The following is a 24,084-nucleotide window of genomic DNA, read 5'->3' as shown; positions in this document are numbered from 1 at the left end:
TATAGATGATAAGTGATAATAGACTTGCATATGTGAATATATATGAGTGTGTCTGGTGTGTTGTTTGAAAAGCAAGGTGGCCAGTGGGGCTGGGGTGCCCAGTGAAGACTCTTTAGAGTTGTAGTCAGAGAGATGGAGGGAGAGTGGATATGTGCTGTGTGTGTGTCTGAGTGGGTGCTGGTTAGCGTACCCTGTTCCTACCACCACACTCGCTAGCCTTTCCCAAAGTCGTACATTCCCAAGATGGAATAAAAAGTGTTTTAATTTTTGAATTTGCATTTCTATGATAATCTAAAAATAAATTAACACGTACATATTGGGGATCATCTGAATTACATCATATAACCAGTCAGTCCGAACCCTTTTTTCCATCTGTGATTATGACGACATTGTATCAATTCAAGATGATGAAGTAACTTTCCATGAACTGTTCCTTGAACTTCAGTACAAGAAAATAGTGTTGGGGTCCAGAAGTTCATAAATTCAGGCACTTGTCTGCATATACTATGCTATTTTTCAATTCATCTTTATGAATAAATGGATAACAGTAACCAAGAAAAGTTTAGAAGAAAGAGAAAAAAAAGAAAACTTATCCTGCCAATTTTTAAAGCATATTTACAAGCCACTGGAGTTCAGGCGCATGCTACCAAAGGAAACTAGCCCAACTGAAGAATTGCAGGCCCTGTGATGCTGTCATACCATGTCCGATTGCTGGAATATGTTACTTTAGCGACAGGGCTGGCAAAGGTTCAATGTAATGAGTACCCAGTGGTGGGGGGAGTATGAGTTAGTATAACCTTTCTAAAATTCAGTTTAGTATTGTGTGCATACTGTGAACACAGTATCTTTGGGAGGAGTTCATTCTAAGGAAATAATTAGAAGCACAAAAAAGTTTATAAGCAGGGATTTCACCATGGTGTTATCTAAAAAAAGAAAAGGGGAAAGTGTTCTAAGGGTCAAAATCGATTTAATTTTATACATAATGCAGTAATATTAACCACCAATCATTAAAAGAAATATACACAGAAATATATATGTAGACACAAAAGGACAAACAGGATGCGAACATAAAACTTCAGAAATATGATGTTATTTACTAATGAGTAATGAATTCAGGCTTTGTAAGTATAAAACCAGCTACCAAATAATTACCATCTGATTTTTTTTTCCAGTTATATCAGGTTAAATGAGAAACAGTTTTTCAAGAAGATGATAGAGCCATTTCAGTTAAACTTCATTCATTCTATAGACAGTTATTGAAGAGTAAATATGAAAGCATTAGTTAAGCACATTGCTCTAATATTGAAGATATATAGGGGTCCTTGACCTCCTGCTTCTCCCAAACTGTTTGGCAGATAGCTGTAAGAAAAGCTCATTTATAAATATAATTGGCCCAGACTATTCCAGATTATATGTGTTTTGTTTAAAAATTACATTAGTTAATTATGTGTTGTTATTTTTAATTTGTATTCCTAAGGAAAGACTGCCTAACAGCATTTTTTACATATTCTCCTCCATCTTCCCTATTATCATTTTGGCTTTAGAGTCACAGGAAGAGCATTGTTTTGTTTTTTTTTTTTAAACTCTTCTACGGAGAACAGGAAAGGGAGAGAGGTTGTCAGTGAGCTGAGTGAAAACAGACTCATTGACAACCTGGTGGGTCCTTCGGGTATGGGTATATGACTAAAGGCGTCTGTCTGTCGGCATCCCATAAGTCTTTTTGAAAATTGAGAAGATACATTCATGCGAAGTGTTGAAAGATATATCTCAACTCAGAGGACCACTCTGGGCACAGAAGCACTCTAATGTTTCCCTGTTTACATAGGTGCTCCTCAGCAGGTGGTGACACAGATCATCAGAGGCCAGCCTGTCTCCACTGCGATCTCTGCCCCTAGTACCGTTTCCTCCACACCTGCACAGAAAGGGTTATCTTCAGGAACATCCACTGCGAGTCTGCAGCCTTCAGCCTCACAGCCCCCTCGTCCCCAGCAAGGACAGGTGAAGCTTACCATGGCTCAGCTCACTCAGTTAACACAGGGCCACGTAAGTAATGTGACTTCCCTTTTCACGTTAGAAGTGATCTTATTTACATCTGCTGTGAGTTTTAAAACATGGACTTATTTTCAGAGGTTTAAAAATGTACTTGTTTTAAGAAATGGCTGCTTCCTAAAGTCAAAGAAAAGTACTTCTTAAAGGCAGGATGTGATCCCCTCAACTGTCCAGAATGCTGAGATTGTGTGCTGTAATAGCAGGGTGGATAACACATTGAACCACCAAAATTTTACTAGTTAACTAATTTGCTTGGGAAAAATGAAATTTGAGTACATCAAGCCGTTTCCTTGCAACACCCAGCGTTACTATCAGTTCTGTCAGTTCTTTCAGTAGTAATCCATAGAGTGAATGTGGTTGCCATCAAAATCCCAAGAGAGGTGTTTAAAGTTTGACAAGCTGGTTTTTAAAAAATTTATATGGAAGTTCAAAGGATCCAGAATAACTGTTAATACTTTTGAAGAAAAGGAGGATTTGCCCTATGTAGTTACCTGATATAAAGACTTTAAATTGTAGTCCTTCACTAATTAATACAGTAAGGTTCAGACACAAGGATAGGTAGACCAGTCGGTACAGAACAGTAGAAGAGGACCCATATGTATATGTGGACACTTGACATATGACCTGGATGGCCGTGTGGATCAAGGACAGACTTTTCAATAAAAGGTCCTGGCTTGGACCACAGCCTCACTCATAAACTCGGCTCCAGGAAGATTAAAGTCCTGGCTGTAAAAGATAAGACTATAGTACTTGTCAGAAGGTAGGAAAGGCTTTCTTAAAGACAGAAAATATTCACCATAAAGGAAAAGATTTATAAATTCAGCATTAGAAGTAAGAACTTTAGTCCATCAAACATGAAAGAGTGAAAAGAGTGAGGGGAAGGTACACATGTAGCCAGCCAAGGATTGTTCTCCAGAAATGAAGAGTTACTACTACAGATTAAGATGGGGAAAAATCCAGATAACTTGGTAGAAAATAAGAATAGACACACTTGATGAGAATAGAGGAACTCTTAAATGTCCACAAATCCAAAAAACTGCTGAACTTTGTTAGTAATGAGGGAAATGTGTATTAAAACCATATATTAAGAGATTGGCATAAAGGAAAATGTCAGACAAAATCAAGAAAAGCAAAAACGTGGAGTAGAATGAACTCTCATACACAACTGATAATAATGTAAATTGGTTTGGCCACCTTGGAAAACTCCTCAATACTTCCTAGCAAAGTTGAAGACACAGCATGCCCCAGGTCACAGCAGTTACCCTCCTAGGTATGTTCTCTTGAAAAGTTCTTGTTCGTCTGAGCCCCAGAATAACGGACATGAACATATACAGCAGCCATCGATTAGATCAGTAAAGCGGTAATGCCTTCCTACAGCAACTGAAATGAACAAACTACCGCAATGTAGAACTACATTGTTGAGCTAAATAAAGAAGCAGGTAACAAACATACATTATGATCTACTTGCCTAGGATTCAGAAACAGGCAAAACTAGCTACATTGTGCAGAATTAGGGGGCTGCTGCATTGCCTTCCTGGAGGGGACACCAAAGGGCACCCTTCATATTCTTTGTAAATAATGGTGCTCCTGAAGTCATGAGCCTATGGCCTCGTAGAGATCTGTATACACCTCAGTGGTCACAATGCGATGAAATGCAGGTACTGTATCCGTGAAATTAGCGCTTCCCTCTAGGGCAAAGGAAGGAGATGAAGATCAGAGCAGGTCACATGCAGAGCTTCTTGGATACTGGCGATGATGACCTGAATGCTGGGTTTATAGATCTTCACTTCATAATTATTCTTTATACTTTGTGTTTTATGCAGTTTTGACTGTGCACACAGAAAGTATTTTAGAAAAGCAAGAGTGAATAAGGGGCTCATGAGTAAAAGTGCATGGAGCTTAGTAAGTGAACTTTGCAGTGTCAGTTTTGACTGTTGGAGATTTGGGGTGGATTGGTTTTACATTTGCTTCCTCATTCTCCCTCATGCTCCTGGTGGCTGAGGATGAATAAGTCCTGGACAGAAGCGGTAGTACATATGGAGTTTTTAGTTCCTGGTCCCCATTTTGGTGACAACGCAGACATTAGTGACCTTCCTCACGTGGTATTTGCATTCCATGTGTAGAACCCTAAGCTTTCTATGCTTCAGCATACACACACACCATAGATCGTTTGGTACCTAGTGAAAAAGCTGAAACTAGGAGACCTGGGCTTCTCACTGTGTCTCACCTTGGACTTGCTCTCTAATTGTCGGCAAGGAACTTTGAACTTTCTAACTTGAGTTTCCTAATTGGTAGGAAGAGTGTAGTAATATTTCTTTCCTTACCACAAAGTCACAAGTCTATTGTGAGAATCAAATGAGGCATGTCTAAAGTATGTAAAAGTTATAAAATAATACAAATATAAATAAGGTGATTTAAACTCAGAATTTTGTGGAGACCTTAGTTAGTCACTTCAATGCTCTTATTTTATAGACTGGGAGACTTAGATCCAGGTAAGTGGTGTTACTCATAGACAGATTCCTGGCTGTCCATGTGCAGAACTCAGACTGAAACTCTGGATTGTTAATTCATGTTTTTTCCACTAATCACCATCAGTCTTTTAAAATAAATGCCGTTCTTTTAGCTTATCTGTATTTCTCTTGGTACTATTCCATAGACATTGAAATACATAGTTTCATTATTTTAAAGGATCTTTTCAATATAAAAACAAGTATACTTAGAGATTGATGTTTTTTGAATACTCTTTACATGTTAGGTGTTTTTTTTCTGTAGGGTGGCAATCAAGGTTTGACAGTGGTGATTCAAGGACAAGGTCAGACTACTGGGCAGTTGCAGTTGATACCTCAAGGGGTGACGATACTTCCGGGTCCAGGACAGCAGCTGATGCAAGCTGCAATGCCAAATGGTACCGTTCAGCGATTCCTCTTCACCCCGCTGGCAACCACAGCTGCCACCACCAGCGCCACCACCACCACCGTCTCTACTACAGCAGCAGGTAGAACTTGGGGGCTGTCGGAAGTGCTGCTCGTTGGTGTCACAAGTTGCTGGGTGACCAAGGAGGCAAGAGGACTGGGGCTTTCCTTGGGCAGATGTGCCCCAAGCTGAGGAGCGGCCACAGCTGACTGGTCAGCCTCACAAGGGCTCGACTAGATCTCTTGCTCGGACAGACTCCCTGTTGCCACCCCTCTCCCCCTTTAGGAAATGAGGAAAGCAGGGGGTAGCGCACAGTAGTAAAACGCCATGGCGACCGTGCCCCCTCCTGCTCTCTCCCAAACTTGTAGTTCCTGAGTGAATCACGGATGTGCTCACCAGGCAGATGGTCTGTCCAGCTCATAAGCTAGGACTGAGAGCTCCCAAACTGGAGCACTCTGTGAGCCTCCCCCTGCAAGCTGCTGTTGTTCATTGACCCCATGCCGTAGGAGAGGGATACGGGTAGCTTAGCCTGGGCCACAAGTCCGGACTGATGTCCAGAGAATGCGCTTTGCTTCGGAAGCCAGCCTTCCGGAGACCTCGCAAAACGTGTGGCAGGCAGCCATGAACATGGCGAGGTTCCCTGAGAGGCGAGTTCTGACCGAAGTATTTCTAGATGGAGCATTTCTAAGCTTCAATCCTCTGTCCTGAAATGTAGAATTCTCTCCTTTAGAAAATCCCCTTCAAATTCTTCTTAAACCACAGTCTTACGTTCTAGAGTCATAAGTATTTGCTCTTGCCTTTTCACAGGTACAAGTGAACAAAGACAGAGTAAATTATCGTCCCCGACACAGGTGCAGCCAGCCAAAAGCCTGCCTCCAGCTCCGCCGTCGAGCGTGAGTCCTCCAGAAGCCCAGCCTCAGCCTGCGCAGCCCGCTCAGCCCGCTCAGCCTTCAGCTCAGCCTTCAGCTCAGCCCCAGCCCCAAACCCAGCCCCCGTCCCCAGCTCAGCCTGAAACTCAGACTCAGCCTGAAGTTCAGACCCAAACAGCTGTGGCCTCCCATGTCCCTCCTGAAGCACAGCCCACCCAAGCACAGTCCTCCAAAGCCCAGGTTGCAGGACAGTGTCCGCCTCAGAGCAATGGCCAAGGACAGCCTCCTGCTCGCGTCCAGAGCCCGCCACAGACTCGAGCACGCCCATCGACGCCATCCCAAGTGTCTCCCGGACAGCAGGCCCAGGGTCAGACTGCAGCCTCCCAACCGATTCCAATCCAGCCACACACATCTCTTCCGACACCTTCCCAGGGCCAGCCACAGTCACAACCCCAGGTACAGTCTTCAACTCAAACTCTTTCACCAGGACAAACGTTAAGTCAAGTTACTGTTGCATCCCCGCCCAGTCCTCCGCTCCAAGTACCGCAGCCTCAGCCCCAAGTCCTGGCTGTGCCGCAGCTGCCACCACAAGTCCAGGTTCTCTCCCAGATCCAGTCGCAGGTTGTGGCTCAGATACAGGCTCAGCAAGGTGGTGTGCCCCAGCAGATCAGACTCCAGTTGCCCGTTCAGATTCAGCAGAGCAGCCCTGTGCAGACTCACCACATCCAGAGTGTGGTCACAGTACAGGCAGCCAGTGTGCAAGAGCAGTTGCAGAGGGTTCAGCAACTCAGGGAGCAGCAGCAAAAGAAGAAGCAGCAGCAGATAGAGATGGAGCGGGAACACACCCTCCAGGCTTCTAATCAAAGTGAGATCATTCAGAAACAGGTAAAGTCGTTGAGTGAAAGCAGCATGTTCAGTAGCTTGAATGATTGTGCTGTGCATTAGACGTAGTGTTTGGTTGTGTTAGCTTTCCGTAAACGAGACACAGACATCATTGTCGCTTCAAGTTAGAAGCAGCACTGCATTGACCAATACGTATCACATGACTTATGGTCTGGGACTCTGGTGTGTATAAACAGCCAGTACTTACCGGTGAAAACTACCCGTATTTTGGGAGAACTAAGAGGGAAAGAATGGACATAGGAAGTTTAAGTATCTTTGAAACTTGAAGGTTTGACTAAGTTTTGAAGCCACTTGAGGCATCGTGGCAATTTGTTTGAAGGTATTCGCAGTTGTCCTTCCTTAGTTGGTGTGTAGACTAAGCAAATTTTACAGGTAGATTAAACTCATTTGTATTTCCAGTCATAGCTTTGTTTTAAAAAAAAGAAGTGTTAAGTACCATTACTCCATAGCAGAAATAAAAAGCAAGCTTGTGCAGTAGCCTCATCGTGAAGTAAGGCAATTTAGATGAATTAGAGTTATTCTACTTGAAATGAATTTTCATGTATAATAAATAATATCCTACATTACTGGAGAAAGCTTTCTTTGCATTTACAGCTTGCAGTACTCTGCACTTGTCAGGAGTCTGTGTGGATTTCAAGTGTTCCCAAGTCATGAGAACCCAGTTCCTGGGTCTCCCATTTACAGTCCGTGAAGCTCACTCACCTTCCCTGGGCTTTATCCTCCTTAAAACTCTCTTTTCAGCCATGCAAGGCTATTGTAATGATTAAACTAGGTCATGTATATAGAAGCACTTTTTATTTTTTATTAAAATATATTAGACATGTAGCATTGTATAAATTTAAGGCGTATGACTCATTTGACACAGATTGTATCTTATGATTGCCATCATGGCAGTAATTAACTCCTCTGTCATGTCACATAATTTCATTTCTTTTTGGTGATTGGAATAATTTAAGATCTAGTTTCTTTGCAACTTTGATGATTGTAATACTGTTGTTAGAAGCACTCATTAAGCAGCAGAGGGATTTTGAAGATGTATGGGAATATCCTTATAAAATTAATGTCATCTGCAGTATTTTAAAGTGCATTCATTATTTTCCATCTTTCAGTACTGTATGGGCCATGAACTGAGAATTGTTATAATGTCTCTCTCTACGCTAATTTCTGTATAAGTTGGGGATGGGCTGGAATGGAATGATCTTTAATGCCTGGGAAGGAGAACATAACATTCAAAACATGATCATAGGAGGATGATAGCTGGGTTAAAATTACAACTGTATTCATTCTTTACTCTCAGACAAGTTAGTAAATTCTTTATCTCTCAGCATCTCACTTACGAAAATGTCCCTACCGTTCAGCATTGTTACAGTGAATGAACGAGGTAATGTCCCGTGCTTCGCTCAGTGCGGTGCCCAGTACATGGTAAGCACCTGGGGCACACTGTGGCGCTAATTTTATTTGTACCATGATATAAAATTCTTAGTTTCTTTGGGAAACACATACACACGCTCAGATTTCTACTGTTGTTACCCCTGTGCTAACTTGTAGTCATTATAAAATACGCATTTTTGGATTTTATTCTGTCCTGAAGGTGGTGATGAAGCATAATGCTGTAATAGAACATTTAAAACAGAAAAAGACCATGACTCCAGCAGAAAGAGAAGAGAATCAAAGGTAGGGAGAAATGTTTATAACCCATTACACAGGCTCTCACTGTGCATCAGTCTCTTCTCTTAAAGTGTGCGCATGAACGAACACACACACACGCACACGCATGGGAGTTCTGAGTTTGTGTTTTATCCTGATTGGAGTTTATTAAATCAGAACACTCAGTACTAATAGATGCTTGTGACTGGTTTTGAAGCACTCTTTGAAGCTCTCCATTCCCAGAAAGTTAGTATCAACTATAGAGACATAGAAAAATTATGTCTTCAGCCCAGAATAAAATGCCCAGCATTACATAGGTTGTGTATTTCTCTCTAGAATGATTGTCTGTAACCAGGTGATGAAGTATATTTTGGATAAGATAGATAAAGAAGAAAAACAGGCAGCAAAAAAACGGAAGCGAGAAGAGAGTGTGGAACAGAAACGTAGCAAACAGAATGCCAGCAAGCTCTCTGCACTGCTCTTCAAGCACAAAGAGCAGCTCAAAGCTGAAATACTGAAAAAGAGAGCGCTGCTAGACAAAGATCTACAAATCGAAGTGCAGGTAAGAGAGTGTTTTCTATCCTCCTGTGTCCAGTGTTCAGCATCGGATTTTACTCTTTTTTTTTTTTTCCCCCTTTGAAATTGTGATTAAACTTAAAATCTGAGTTTGTTTTCTAGAATTTACATTTTTGTTCCTAGAATAAGTAGTGAGCAGTGGAATATATGTCTTTTAAAATAAGATAGATGTTTATGTGTACATGTATATTGTAATCTCTAAACTGGCCCCTTGGAGAGGTCTAGGCTTTTGATTAAAACATTTGAGGATCCTCTTGACTGTAGTTCTTCTTGTCTGCAGCATAGTCTTGCCAAAAGTTGCCAAGTTTCATGAGAAGAGTAAACAGAGAAACCGGGAAATAATGTTAAAGGAAAAATTAAGTGTGTTCATTAAATAAGGCCAGATTTCTTCCTTGACTTGTAACTGATCCTGCAGGCGTGGCTAGTCCTCTGTATACTTGGAGAATTTGTTGAGAAATGAAAGATTACTCATACATATTTAAACAGTTTTTTAAAAGAGAAGTAGGCTATCTAAAGCATCTCTTAAAATGTCTTGTACATTTTGAAAAGTGAGAAATATTAAGTTAGAAATATTAAATATTAAATTAGTAGGTCATCTTACTAACGAGCATTGCACGTAACTCTTGAGACATTAGAAATCTTTGCACTGAAGTCAGAAACTGGCGGTAATTCCCAGAATCACCATTATTACTCAGCATCTCTGGAAATTCTAGCTAACATGTTAAGCAAAAAAAAAAAAAACAGAAGATAAAATTTGTTCTTGTGTATGGTGTGATTATATTGAAACCCCAAAGAAAAATTATTAAAATTTGAGCGAGTTCAGTAAGGTAGTCACTACTAGATGAATATCGAGGTGTCACCATTGTCAAAGGAAACAAAAATAAAAGAGCCAATAGTCTGTTGTGATCCCCCCTCAAAGATTACCATTTTAAAATAATTTATATTCATATATATTATCTGTAATATAGGTATTTACATAAAACACATTTTAATCAGAATCACACTGTAAGCATATGCTGAACATTTTTCTGCGTTCTCTATACTATGCTGCCACTTAAAAATGCTGTTACTACTGCAGATACTCTAGTGTACAGTAATGGTGGTGTTTCTGACAGTGTATTGCTAATCTAATGACGGAGAAAAATTGCACTTAAAATATTCAGCATTATTTTAACTAATAGAATTTATTGCTAGGATGATTTCCTTTGAAGAACAACTTTCAAATTTATGTATACTAGTATATTTTAAAAATTATTTTTAGTTATAAAGCTGTTATTCTTATTGTCAAGATGTGCAGTTGGTCCTTTATATCTACCTGTTCTCATATCATTTATGATTGCCTTCTTTGAAACAAATAGACTTCATTTTTAAGAACAGTTTTAAATTTACATAAAAATTATGCAGAAAGCAGAGACTTCTCATATGTTAATGCTGTCATAGGAATGTTCTTGAAGGGGTGGTCAAAGTGTATACCCTTTATACTGTCTTGACAATCTTAATTTTCCTTAAATTAAATGTATGTTTATAAACGTTATGTTATAAACACATCATATTATTTAGGAAAATGAAACTCTTTTTAAATCATCATTTCTAAGAAGTTGTAGTGCTTAATACCGCAGGTGTGTCTATAAAATATTTCACATGGGAAAAAGTGAAGATTGTAATTTATGAAAAATTTCTTTTGAGAAGATAGCTCTCCTTCGAGTCTTAAATTCTAGGCGTAGAAGCACAGTAAATAAGGCGCATCTGTCTCATACTCCGCTGGTCAGGCCATGTCTGGAGGGTCACATCCCGTTCGTGTCCAGTATGTCCAATCTCACTCTAAGGGGACGGAAGGAGACCAGCCGAAAGGAAGCAGCCAGCGCGTGTGGACACTTGAAACCATGTCCTGAGCGGCGACCGCGGTGACCAGGCAGGGCCCTGGTGTGTCAGAAGGACCGTTCTTTTATACACATGCTTGTCTCTCTGTCAAACCTCCTTTGACGATAACTCACAGCTGTCTAATTGTGTAATTACCATTTTCCGTTTCTAGCTGTCTATTTTGTTTAAGGTAAAGTAAGAACCCTCTTGGCTGGAGTTAGCAAGACTCCCTCGCCTTAGACTGAAGTAGGGAACTCCTCGGACAAGGGAGGGAAAGTAAGGTCCTCTGGCCAGGAGTTATGTAAATCGGTTGATGGTCTGGTATTTTCTTTAATTGACGACAGGAAGAGCTCAAGAGGGACCTGAAAATTAAGAAGGAAAAAGACTTGGTGCAGGCCACAGCAGTAGCTGCCACCTGCCCCGCAGCACCGCCCGCACCTCCAGCCCCTCCACCTTCGCCTCCGCCTCCGCCTCCCCCGCAGCACCCGGGCCCCCTGGCCACGGCCACAACCACGCTGCCTGTGGCTTCCCAGAAAAGGAAGCGGGAAGAGGAGAGAGACTCCAACTCCAAGTCCAAGAAGAAGAAAATGATCTCTACTACCTCAAAGGAAACTAAGAAGGACACAAAGCTTTACTGTATCTGTAAAACGCCTTACGATGAATCTAAGTGAGTAGATCTTTCTGAGCTCTAGTTTATTCTCTTAAAAGTGTAGCTAAGTTTCCAGTTTTGAAGAAAATGAGGATATCAGTAGCAGTGTAAATGAAAATAGTTAAACATAAGATATTTCATTTGTGGTCTTGCATCTGATATTCTTAACCTTGACACTAGAATAAAAATTCGTGTTTTTTTTTACCCCACGTGTTCATGATTCATGTTTGTCCTTCATCATATTCTTTTCTATCAAAAATAAGCTTTCTGTTGCTCCTTTGCTGTCTCCTTTTCTCTCTGGGTCAATTCCAGATCAATCAGTAATGCTCTCTGAAGAAAGAGGGGTGTTACTATCACCGCCCAAAGTTGACATCATCCTTTCTGGAATCTTAACAAACCCATGATTACATCCAACCCTAGAGACAACCTAGATTCAAATGGTGGAAAGGACTTTGAGTTGGAGTGGTTTGGGATTTTTGTCATTTAATTGCAAGTAATTCTATCTTCTTGCAATAGAATAGTGTAACCTAATATTTTTGTCCAAGTTCCCACTCTCTTACTGGGGACAGAAGTCAGAAGAATACAAAAAGGAGTTCTTTCACTCATTCCTCAAGTATGACACTCAAAAATTTGATAAGCACGGCAACTGGAAGCTGTTTTTGATAGTTGTGACTTGTTATATATTTGGTTATATATACAAGATTTTAGAGACATTAATCCATAAATGCGGTTACACTTTTTTTTTTTCTATCATTTTTATCACTCAACTAGGTATTTAGCTTCCATTTTCAACATTCAGATGCAGGCCAACTTTTTAAAACCAAAATTAATAGCAGTATTAATTTTACAATATCCAAAAGTTTGATTATGCTAAGTGTGATCATTTAGAATTAGGAATTTCTAATGTCTACTGTTAAGTAGATGCCTAATCCATTTATAAAATAAAGTTGTCCCTTTAATGATGTTTAAGTTGTAACAGTGGAACTACCTTAGTGATGCAGTTTAAATTATAATCTGTTTGGAAGTGCTAAATCAAAGCTTTTTGTTGGTAGATTTAGCTGTGTGTTGAATTAAACGCAGATCAGTATAGGCATCTTCACTTTTCATTGTCTTACCTTATGAAAAATTAGATGTGATATAAAAAGTAGAACCCTATTAACTGATTTTCCCCATGGTTCAATAACACGTGTGCCTCCCTTTAGGCAAATTATACTAAATGATTTATAGAACAAAACAACATGATTTACTTTCTTTACAAAAAGCTCTGCTTATGGATTTTCCTTAAATAACAAGACACTTTGGCCTATTTAAAATATTCAGATCATGGAAATTCATTTCACACACAACTTTTAAATTGCATAAAATGTGGCACACGTACATACGTTCATTGTATTGAGATTGTTATTTTGTGGATATTTCATATTTTTTACTTTTTTTCATTATTAACATTTCAGTATACCAGGTTCATCCATTCCCTGTTCTAGTTGGGGAGAGTTTTTTAAGGAGTGTTCTGTGATCTCTTATACCAAACTAGGCTGGTTTGGGAATCTAGTGAGGAAGACTAAAACCTGAAATTCAAGTCCTGAGCTTACTTCCAGAACACACAGCACACCGCCTGCCTGGGTGAAGGCAGCATGCAGAAACGCCCCAGGGCCTCCACCCGGGGCAGTGCAGTGTGAGCGTTGTAACTCACAAGAAAAGTCTATTACTCCTTGATGTTCAAAAGCAGGTTAGTTGGAAGCTTGAGGACTATTGCGATTCCTCTAGGTGAATCTGCCAAGAAATACATTGGGTAGAACCAGGGGTATCAGCAAGGCCAGTCTCATTCCCTGCAGTTCACGCTCATCCTTGCCGTGACTCTGACCAGGCATTCCTCCAGAGCACCCGTCAGCACGGAAGACACACTATGTGTTTGTCATAGAGATAGTCTTCACTGTGCTATTGGGGATCTTACACGACGGGCCTCGAGGTTGACTAACTGTGGTTACCCACAGTGACACACTCATATAGCCCCGTTTTCAGATTAACAATCCTTATATCACTCTCCACACAGTGTAACCCTGGTTTTGAACTGAAGTACTTTCTCACCAGCTAATAACCTGGCCGCTCTCTGCATTGTCACACACATTCTACTGACTGGAAAACTGGCCCATGTCGTAATCTTATTACAATTAAATTCCAATATTTACTTCGAAAACTTGGTAGACTTCCTACATGTGCCTTTTTTAATTTTCTTCTTCATATTGCATTTTGACCATTTTATCTTCTGCCCCTGGCTGAACTCCTGCATGTTCCTTGTAGTGTAACTTCTACTCGGTGTTTGCGCTTTGCTTTGTTTTCAAATTTAAATCGTGAGATACATTTTCAAACCTATCTAAGAAATAGCCCTGACTTTGAAATGGCTTCTGTGGCATAGGTTTGACAGATGTAAGTCTTTGACTCTTTGGCTTTGGTTTTTGTGCCTGTGACAGTCTTACACACATTCATTAAGAGGGAGACATTACCATCGGTGTGTTGTTTATTTTTTCAAATCCCAGTGTGTTTTTTTAAAGACCCGCATTTCACTCAACAGTGTATTTGTTGAAATGGATGTGAGCGACTGTTATGTTTCCACACTTGATACAGCGTCAAATGCTGCAGCTTGTCAGGGTTAGAATGGCTGGATTCAGGATGTTTAGCTGACTCATTGCAGAAAGTTACCCTGTAAGAACGTGAATCAGGACAGGGAAGACAGATTTACGTACCATGCAGCTCAAAATGACAACTACATTGTCATTTTCATTGTGAATGCTTTTAGGTTCTATATTGGCTGTGATCTTTGTACTAACTGGTATCATGGAGAATGTGTTGGCATCACAGAAAAGGAGGCTAAGAAAATGGATGTGTACATCTGTAATGATTGTAAACGGGCACAAGAGGGCAACAGTGAGGAATTGTACTGTATCTGCAGAACACCTTATGATGAGTCACAGTGAGTTCTGATAAGAGCATCATATTTAATAATTTAGGAAGCCAAATTGCTCTGACTGGTTACTTATTTTATTTTAAAATAAAAAGCAAGATACTTTTCTGCATATATGATACACTTACATTACAAATTCCTTTCCAATTTTTTTTTTCTCTTCTTCCCTCTTTACCTCCCCTTCAAACTTTATGCTGCTTCATAGTGAATGTTTGAGATGCATTGGGGAAAATATGGTTTAATGGTAGACTTGATTCTTCAATATGTAACGCAGAAATTAATGAGATTAAAATAGCCTGACTTGTTTGGACTTTTATCAGTGTTTTGAAATGGTGCTTTATTGCAGGTTAGTAAAACACTAATTTGGGAATAAGCTCTGAGACTCTGTTATTAGCTTTTAGGATTTTTGAACTCCCATTTGGGTGGCCAGTACCAGCTTCCCATTTGATAGGGTATTAGTTGAAAGATTTTTGTCTTTATTTTGTTTTGAACTTTAAAGTCAATTAAATGTTCTACTTTTTTTTTTTTATCATATTGGTTCTCCAATTTTGACAGTGTTCTTAAACCTTTAATGCTTGTTCTTAACATCGGAAATACTAAATTAACACATTGGAATGTCAATCTTCAGAAGTATTAAAATAATTATAATACTAAAACTGTTTTATATCCCAGGGTTAGAATATTTTCAGATGCATGTTTTGTTTTTTTTTTTAAAGTAAATTATAAGTCATGTCATCCCATCTGTTTTGAACTCACATTTCCATTTCGGATCTTGCAGATTTTATATTGGCTGTGATCGGTGTCAGAATTGGTACCATGGGCGCTGCGTTGGCATCTTGCAGAGTGAGGCAGAGCTCATTGACGAGTACGTCTGTCCACAGTGCCAGTCAACAGAGGATGCCATGACGGTGCTCACGCCGCTCACAGAGAAAGATTATGAGGGTCTGAAGAGGGTGCTGCGTTCTTTACAGGTGAGAAGCCACTCTCTGTGCAGCATCGAAAGATGAAGTCAACCAGCATGACCTAGGAAACACTTCTGGGGTTTGACCTTTCCAGTCTTCAAGGAGCTGATTATTTACCGACTCCCAGCTGAAGTGCTCCGCAGAACTCAGCTCTCCACACGCCATTGTCATGACGTTGACCAGATCCACAGGCTAGCTCAGCTGTTGTCTAGCTAATGCTCATGTTTAAAATGACTGATTTTTTTTTATTTTTAAAGAAAACTACCTTACTGTTAATACCATCGATTGAAAAGCAATTTGATTAAACTCTAGTGAGATACAAATGCTTATCTAAGGCTTTGAGGCAAAGCCTTCCCTCCCTTATTAAAAATAAGAAGGAGACGGGGGTGCCTAATAGGATTGCCAAGTATTAGAGATGTATTCCAGGCATAGCGCTAGATCAACACTGTCTCCCGTGTCATTGTAATCAGAAACATTGAAAGAACTGAAGCAAGAACAGTAGTCTCATCATGTGGTTGCATCTCACTTAACTGCATCTCTCTGCCACGTCCTTCACCTACAAAAGTAACCGTTCCCCACTTGGAACCCCTCCCACTCCAGTTTAATAGACGTGGTTGCAGTGGCAGCATGACTAAGTTGGCAGGTCATCAGGTAGGGACCAGAGGACGGATTCCTTGACTCCTAAGCTAGTGCTCCACCATCCCCCCTCAGGGCAAGGTCCCAGGCCTCTGAGCACCGTTATTGTAGAGCATGTTCGTCTGAGATCATTTGTAACTGGAGCAAAAATCATCCCAAGTATAAATTTCATCCATCAAGTTTAAAACTGACTCTCCAAGTTTAAGGGCTGACTGATGCAGCAACTCAGATGGGAAGCTTAGATGAAATTTTTATTTCTCCCTGACAGTAATGATGCCTTTTTTCTCATCAATATAGGCCCATAAGATGGCCTGGCCTTTCCTTGAACCAGTGGATCCTAACGATGCACCAGATTATTATGGTGTTATTAAGGAACCTATGGGTAAGTGCTTGAGTTGAACTTGAAGTTTTTTCAGAAGTCTAAGCAGCTATTTCATTTTTCATCCATGCAACTGATACATCATGAGGCTGTGTTGAGCAGGACTGGTGGGAGTCTAAACTGGTATAGTCAGTGGTAGGATAAATGGGGAGTACATGTTCTAGTTCAAGGGTATATAGCTTTGGACCCAGCAGTTTCATCCCTTAGGATTTATATACACACACATGTTGTTCGTCCCAGCAGTGTTTATAATTGCAAAAGTACTGGAAATGAAATAAATGACCGTCAAGAGAAGAGTAGCCAAATCAAAGGATGAGCAGAATACTCTGTAGCTGTATAAGGAGTGAAATCCTTGAATAGATTGAGGTCATTTTGAACCTCTCATCTTTCCTGTCCTCTCTTCCTCGTCTTTTCCTGAAGGAGAACAAAGGTAGAAATCCAAGAAAATATGGCTTCATTGCCCAGAAGATGAAAGTAGTAATAGGGAACAGCTGCAAGTGACTGTATTAAGATGAACAGCTACAGGTGATGATTGTATTAAAAATAGCTTATCTGCAAAAGAAGTTATAGAAGTTAGAACATACATAAAAGCTTCCAGAACTGCCAAAAGATTCATTCTAGCTGATGAAAATATTCCAAGAGCAGCTAAGCCTTTTAGATGCATGCACTTTAAACCTTTTCCTCCCTGAATGCTCTCACATTTTGGTGTGTTCTTTGTGTGTGTGTGTAAATTGAAATCATATATATTTTTTAAAAGGGAAAAAATTGAGATCATGTAGTAAATGTGTCTGGCATTCATCTTCCTGTCATTAATCTTCATGCTGCTGCTACTGCTGCTGCTGCTAAGTCACTTCAGTCGTGTCTGACTCTGTGCGACCCCACAGACGGCAGCCCACCAGGCTTCCCCGTCTCTGGGATTCTCCAGGCAAGAACACTGGAGTGGGTTGCCATTTCCTTCTCCAAGGCATGAAAGTGAAAAGTGAAAGTGAAGTCGCTCAGTCGTGTCCGACTCTTAGCGACCCCATGGACTGCAGCCTACCAGGCTCCTCCGTCCATGGGATTTTCCAGGCAAGAGTACTAGAGTGGGGTGCCATTGCCTTCTCTGATATCTTCATTAATCTTCAGTAACAATTTTAATGGCTTTATATAGTCTGTAAATTGATTATGCCTTAACTTATTTAACCACAGTTCTTTCCTTGAAGAGCTAGAATGTTTTCCTTTTTTTTAAATGCCAGCTAGATAAATAGCATTTTATGTAGGTATGTGCATAAAGATAACACAGGTCTCCCGAATATCCTGCTGAAAGAAAAATGAAAGTTACAGAGTAATTGCCAGGTTTGAAGCCGTAAGCAAGTGTGTGTTCTCAGGATATGTACATGTATTTAAAGGTGCACAGAAAATGTCTGGACAAACATTGACTAATTTGAAAATAGTTTCTTCTAGGGGTATGAAGGAGCCGACGAGGTCAGCAGCTTTTGTTTTCTTAAATGGAGTTGTACATATGGATCACCATGTTCTGTAGCACATTTTGTAAACTTGCCAGTCAGTAGCTTGGTCACATCAGCTGTGGTCTAGACCCAGGTTGTTCTTAATTGTATGAAGTTAAGATAATCTATTTAATCACCTCCCCAAAAATGGGTTTTTGGGGGGCTATATGCAATTTTTGCTACTATAAATGACACTTCTGTAAAACATCTTTGTGCATCTGTGCTGTTCTTGTTTGTTTTCTTAGTAAAAATTTCTAGAATCAGAATTTCTCTGTCAGAGGGTATGTATACTTTTTAGGCTTCTGATATGTATTTTCATATTATGCTTTAGCAGATTGAGCCATTTTCCACTGATGGCATATATCTGTACCCTTTTCTCTGCACCCCTGAAGACACTGAGCATTATCACTCTTGAGAACATTTTTTCTTTGCATATATTTATTTCGAAATGATAGGTTTAAGGTGCAAACGCAGATGTTACAGAAATGTAGGGAGTAAAATGTAAATTACTACCACTCTCATCCTCCTTTAAAGGTAGCCTGTGTTAATAGTCTGATATTATGATTTTTAGTTTCTGGTAATTTGGACAAAAAAAGGACTCTATTTTTGCCTGTCTTCAGTAACTAGTGATGTTCTTACTGTTTGAACTTTTTCTCTGTGAGCTTCCTATTTATATATTTTGCCATTTTGTTCTTGAGATATTCTTGTCAGTGTTATTTAAGGGGTAGTTATATTTTAAGGATATTTAAAGATTTATGGTAATTTTTGGTCATAGGTAGTTTTTAATATTTTTTAATTCAAATCTATTAATCATTATGAATTCTACTTTTAGAGATGTATTTTCAGCCTTTCTCCCTACCCCAGATATATAAAGACTTACCTATATATTCTCCCAATACTTTTTTAATTTTTTTCCAATACTTTTTTTAAAGGAATATCAAACTAAATAGAAATCATAAAATGTCCAAACCCTACTCACATACTTTGTTACAGCTACTCAATCAATGGTTGCCTGGAACACTAAAAAAGTCTGAAGACGGTGCTTTCATGGTGGGCTGTGTCAAGCGTTCACTCTTCCTGTACAGCTTACATAACCAGCACAAAGTGATGTGCCCAGATCTTGTTTGGAATTTATCAGACTGGGTCCTTTTTTACAGTTGTTCCTGTTTATGCCTTTTCCCCCTACCTGTGTACCCTGGAACTATCAAAAATGTGTGTGTGTATATTAAAATAGATGTATAACGTAAACTTGCCATTTTAACTACTTTCATATGCATGGTTCAGTGATTGACTACCTTCGTTTTTGTCTTTACATTTTAATCCACCTAGGATTACTTTGGCATATAGTATGAGATAGAATTTTTCTTCAAATATAGGTAGGCAGTTGTCCCAACCCACTTTATTAATGAATTCTTCCTTTCTCTGCTTACTTGAAATGACATCCTCAACATATGTAAAATTCATATGCTGAATACAGTCAGGTCTGTCCCTGTTTTGAATTCAGTTCCATTAATGTTTGTATCATCTTGGACAGTGCCACACTTTTCATTATCACAGTTTTATGATGTTTTAAATTCTCATAGATTAAGTCTTCTTCCATTACTTTTATTGTTCAAGTGTTTCTTAGATGCTCTTGAGCTTTTATTTTTTGAATGAACTTCAAAATTATTTTCTCAATTCTAAAATAATTACTGAGATTTAGTTTTGAAATTGTGTTTATCTATCAGTCCTGTTCTTGTTTGTCAGAACTGCAGGCAGTGTTCACATGGGAATGACCTTAAGGTTTTGAAAGTCTTTTATATTTTGTGTTTTTAAGACCTTGCCACCATGGAAGAAAGAGTACAAAGAAGATATTATGAAAAGCTGACGGAATTTGTAGCAGATATGACCAAAATTTTTGATAATTGTCGTTACTACAATCCAAGTGACTCTCCTTTTTACCAGTGTGCAGAAGTTCTTGAATCATTCTTTGTACAGAAATTGAAAGGATTCAAGGCTAGCAGGTAAGCAGAGGTGTTCAGTGCTCTGAATCAACTCAACTCCTGATGAGAAATGGCTAGATTTGTGTATGATCTACTTAAAATTAGAGCCACTTTCTAAAATTCAAAAAACATTTATCAAATGCTTAAAGAATGCAAGATGTCTTAAATGCCATGGGGCACAGACAAAGATAGTAGTAAGAGTTCTTGCTCTCACTAAGTTTACAGAAGTATAAAAATAACTGTTCTATAGGATAGAGTGAGGGGAAGACCATAAAGAGGGGATCTTAGCACGTGCTCCTTAATTTATGTTTGTGATGTCTTTGAAATCATAAATTATTTTATTTTTCTGGATTTTTTTTTTCCTTGGGCCAAAACTAGACTTTAATTCCACAGACTTTTTCTTCGAACCTGTGAAAGTCACTCAGTCATGTCTGACTCTTTGGGACCCCATGGATTATACAGTCCATGGAATTCTCCAGACCAGAATACTAGAGTGGGTAGCCGTTCCCTTCTCCAGGGGGTCTTCCCAGCCCAGAGATCGAATCCAGGTCTTCCACACTGCAGGTCATTCTTTACCAGCTGAGCCACCAGGAAAGCCCCTTTGAATCTATAAGTTAAGTTGCTCAGTCATGTCCGACTCTTTGTGACCCCATGGACTGTAGCCCACCAGGCTCCTCCGTCCAAGGGATTCTCCAGGCAAGAATACTGGAGTGGGTTGCCATTTCCTTCTCCAGGGGATCTTCCCAACCCAGGGATCGAACCCAGGTCTCCCGTATTAGAGGCAGACGCTTTAACCTCTATAGTAACATGTAAAAAGCATTGAACAGCTGCGTATGGTATTCAGGTGCTTTGACCTCATGCCTTCTATTTCTTCATTACCTGCTCCTCCCAAGCCCATGACTTTCTTCTTCCCAACAGAGGCCCATTTTCCTTTTCTTTGAGAGCAGCCACTGGTCTAGTCCTGGGATTCATTGTTCACTATCTCCCATCCACCAGCCCAGTAGTTTGATCCTTCCTAAGTAGTCATAGTATCTACCTTCCCTGGGTAACTCTTGGCTAGGCTGGGGCCTGGGCACCTGTATTATCTAGTGAACTCCCAAGGGACTCTGCATACCAAAGTGTAAGAATCTCTAGTCATTTTTCTCTTAGGAAAATCTTCTGGGTGTTTTGTTTCTCTCCTTCTCCTGTAACAAGGTAGATTGAGATCTGTACTTCAGAGTCAGTCTATTTAAAGTTAAAGATAGGCACAACCCAATCACTTTCTCAACAAAAGACTCACAAACTATAGGCAAGGCAGGATGGAAAGCAAGTAGGGAGGCTTTGTGAACCACGAACCAGAGAGTTACAGAATCTCTAAAACCTTCCTGTTTTTATTGTTGCCTATGAAACCCATTAGCTGGAAAACTTAAAATGGGAGAGGACTTACTGAATATGACAGAGTCCCCAGGAAAATAATAATAAAGGAAGAAAGAGAGAAATTCAGAGTGGTGAAAAGAATATGGTAGAAGCCAGTCAGCTGATAAGATTTCAGCAAATCATGAAATACAGCAGACGGAAGGGCACTGACTGACGGAGGCAAGCAGGCCGCAGCCAGACTCCTCCAGCAGGCTCCTCAGCAGACGTGACAGCCTGCTGACTGGTAGGGCACCAGACACCCTTCAACACACAGAGTCTGAAACAGGATCGAAGGGGAGAGAGTAGGGAGAGAGAGGGTTAACTGAAGATCTGTATCCAGGCTGCTGCTGCTAAGTCACTTCAGTCGTGTCCGACTCTGTGTGACCCCATAGACGGCAGCCCACACAGGCTCCCCCGTCCCTGGGATTCTCCAGGCAAGAACACTGGAGTGGGTTGCTATTTCCTTCTCCAGTGTATCCAGGCTAGTCACCCTCACTGACCCCTGTGTGTAGACCTTGTAGGAGGCCTGAAGAACTGGAAGAACACTGGATTTTTCTCCAAAGAAACAGAATAAACCATCAGCAGAGAGCTAGAGTAGACAGAAGAGAATGGGACCCAGAGTAAAATCCCCTGATACTTGAAGGATCGGCTCCCCTTATTCTAACACTGGGGCTCTCAACAGGGTAATTTGCTCACCCTCACCCTACAAGGGATAGTTAGCAATACCTGAAGACACTACTGTTTGTCACACTTGGAGATGGTAAGTGGTACTGGCATCTAATAGGTAGAGGCTGGAGATGCTGCTGAACATCCCATACTTGCATCAGACATTGCAGCCTTTACAGCAAAGAATTACCCAGCTCCAGAATGTCAATGGTGTTGAGATTGAAAACTGTGATCTAAAGCAAAGCCTGCCAGTTAGTAAGCTGCATACATATGCATAGGGTTCTCCAGGCACCCAACAAGTTTGTGAACTTACTCTTAAGTGGGAACAGACAGTCAGGGATAGCCAGATATGTAAGGAAAGCCTGCAGTGCAAAGGTGAAAGGTCAGGGTGTAATAAAAAAAGATTCCAGAGAAGTCAAAGGAGGACCTTAAAAAACAAAGCAAGCCTCTAAATCATGTCCCAAGAGAAATTTTAGAAGATACTGCATCTGAAAATGGTGAACAGGATATTAGAAATAAAGAATAATCTGAAAAAAGAGTAACTAGAAATTTTACAAACTTATGTACTCATTGAATCAAGACATTCTCAATGTAAAGAACAAAAAGACAAGGAGGTGAAAAATATGAAGAAAAAATTGTTATGGAATATCCAGTATTCACTTAGTGGAAATTTCAGAAAGAACAGAGAAGACAGAGGAGAAGAAATTATCAGAGGACTACTAAGAAAAATTTCCTGAGCTGGTGAGATGCAGACAACTTTGTATCTAAGCAAAGCTGTTTGTTCAGCAAATGGTTGTTGAGCCACTGATGTGCATCAGATATTGAATATAGCGGCTTGCCATGGAGCTCCTGTTCTGTGGGACAGGGAGGCGGGGCTGGGTGGGGCTGTGGAGGCATGAGAATGGTTGGTAAACGAGTAAGCCAGCCGGACAAGTGGGAAAAGGTCCATTACACGTATCCATCACTGGTTCATTCCACGTATCCGTAACTGGTCCATTCCACATATCCATAACTGAAATCTCCAGATGCCAGGGATAGAAGAAGCTCTTCTGAAAGCTTCTAAAGAGGTTAAAATTCCTGTAAAGTAATAGGAATTAGACTGGTATCAGACTTTTCTCTAACAACACAGAACTCTACAGAGTAATGGAAGAATATAATCGAAAAGTTTGAGGGAAAATGAAATCTGTGTCCAGCCAAACAAGTCACATGTAGAGGTGGAAGAAGTATGTTTTCAGGTCATATAAGGACTCAGAGCTTCTTTCCCTTGCATCCTTTCTTAGCAAGTTATTTTAAGATGTGCATTAACAAAAAAAGAAGAAAATAAAAAAAAAACGAAAGACCTTGAATTTCAAGAAAGCTGAGAGAATGACTCTGACCCAGAGTGACATTTGTACAGCAGGCCCATGCAGCTGGCACGGCAAATTGAAGCAGGAGAATGGAGCACTCCCAGAAGGGATGTGTCTGGAGGGAAAAAATGATTCATACATTAGATAACTTAAGAATGTAAGGGGGCGGGGGGAATGAAAGGCCATCAGAAACTCCATGAAAGGAAAAAAGTTGTATAGGTTACTAAGAATGCCCTCTTAGGAAAAGAGTAGGTGCTACAGAGAAAAATACTTATATAGTCACAATAATGTAAATGGTACATTGATCTTCAGCTTTTATAATCAGTCTGCAGACAAAGGGTGGAAAGATTTAAATTACTGAGAAATAAAAGTTGTACTCAAGAAGGGAGAAGGGAAGATGGTTACACAAGCCCAGTTCTCATTTGCTATAACAATTTAAACAATAGGAAGTTGGTAAGTAAGAAATACCAGTGTAAGAAATCTCCCTACCCAAGAACTGAAAGTTCCAAGGAATTCTCAGGCAGCCCAGACTTCAGGTTGAAACTTACTATAAGCCTCTGTGCTTTGTGCTTCCTACCTTATGTAGTTTATACTCCAACTGAATTTCTGAAACTGCTTTTTTTTTTTTTTTTCATTGAAAAGGCTTTAGTTTAGCCTTTGGTGGAAGCTGGGGGATTTGAATCCCAGCCGAGTAGGGGTGGCAGCAGCTGCTGATGAGGTGGGCCTGCTACAAAAGTAGAGAATTAGGGGCAGGAGAGGAGACGTAAAGGCTGGGTCTTCACAGTGAAGGGGCCACTCAGGAG

General features: G+C 40.1%; 1 protein-coding gene across 32 annotated transcripts in view; it reads left to right on the top strand.

Annotated features, from left to right (window-relative positions):
• Positions 1-24,084, top strand: part of BPTF (bromodomain PHD finger transcription factor) — a 133,869-nt gene that overhangs the window by 106,503 nt on the left and 3,282 nt on the right. For 11 of the 32 annotated variants that reach the window (XM_069541820.1, XM_069541811.1, XM_069541802.1 and 8 more), the window contains 10 exons: positions 1,826-2,043; positions 4,822-5,044; positions 5,770-6,716; positions 8,326-8,408; positions 8,718-8,943; positions 11,162-11,484; positions 14,264-14,437; positions 15,207-15,399; positions 16,324-16,408; positions 19,709-19,895. In XM_069541820.1, the coding sequence (XP_069397921.1) occupies positions 1,826-2,043; positions 4,822-5,044; positions 5,770-6,716; positions 8,326-8,408; positions 8,718-8,943; positions 11,162-11,484; positions 14,264-14,437; positions 15,207-15,399; positions 16,324-16,408; positions 19,709-19,895 (2,659 nt within the window). The remainder of the gene's footprint in view (positions 1-1,825; positions 2,044-4,821; positions 5,045-5,769; positions 6,717-8,325; positions 8,409-8,717; positions 8,944-11,161; positions 11,485-14,263; positions 14,438-15,206; positions 15,400-16,323; positions 16,409-19,708; positions 19,896-24,084) is intronic. The other 21 variants (XM_069541823.1, XM_069541817.1, XM_069541818.1 and 18 more) reach the window with 5 other exon arrangements.

This window comes from Ovis canadensis, chromosome 11, assembly GCF_042477335.2.
Source record: "Ovis canadensis isolate MfBH-ARS-UI-01 breed Bighorn chromosome 11, ARS-UI_OviCan_v2, whole genome shotgun sequence".
Lineage (NCBI taxonomy): Eukaryota > Metazoa > Chordata > Mammalia > Artiodactyla > Bovidae > Ovis > Ovis canadensis.
The sequence above is the reverse complement of the archived record's forward strand: the minus strand, read 5'-3'. Positions and strand labels throughout refer to the sequence as shown.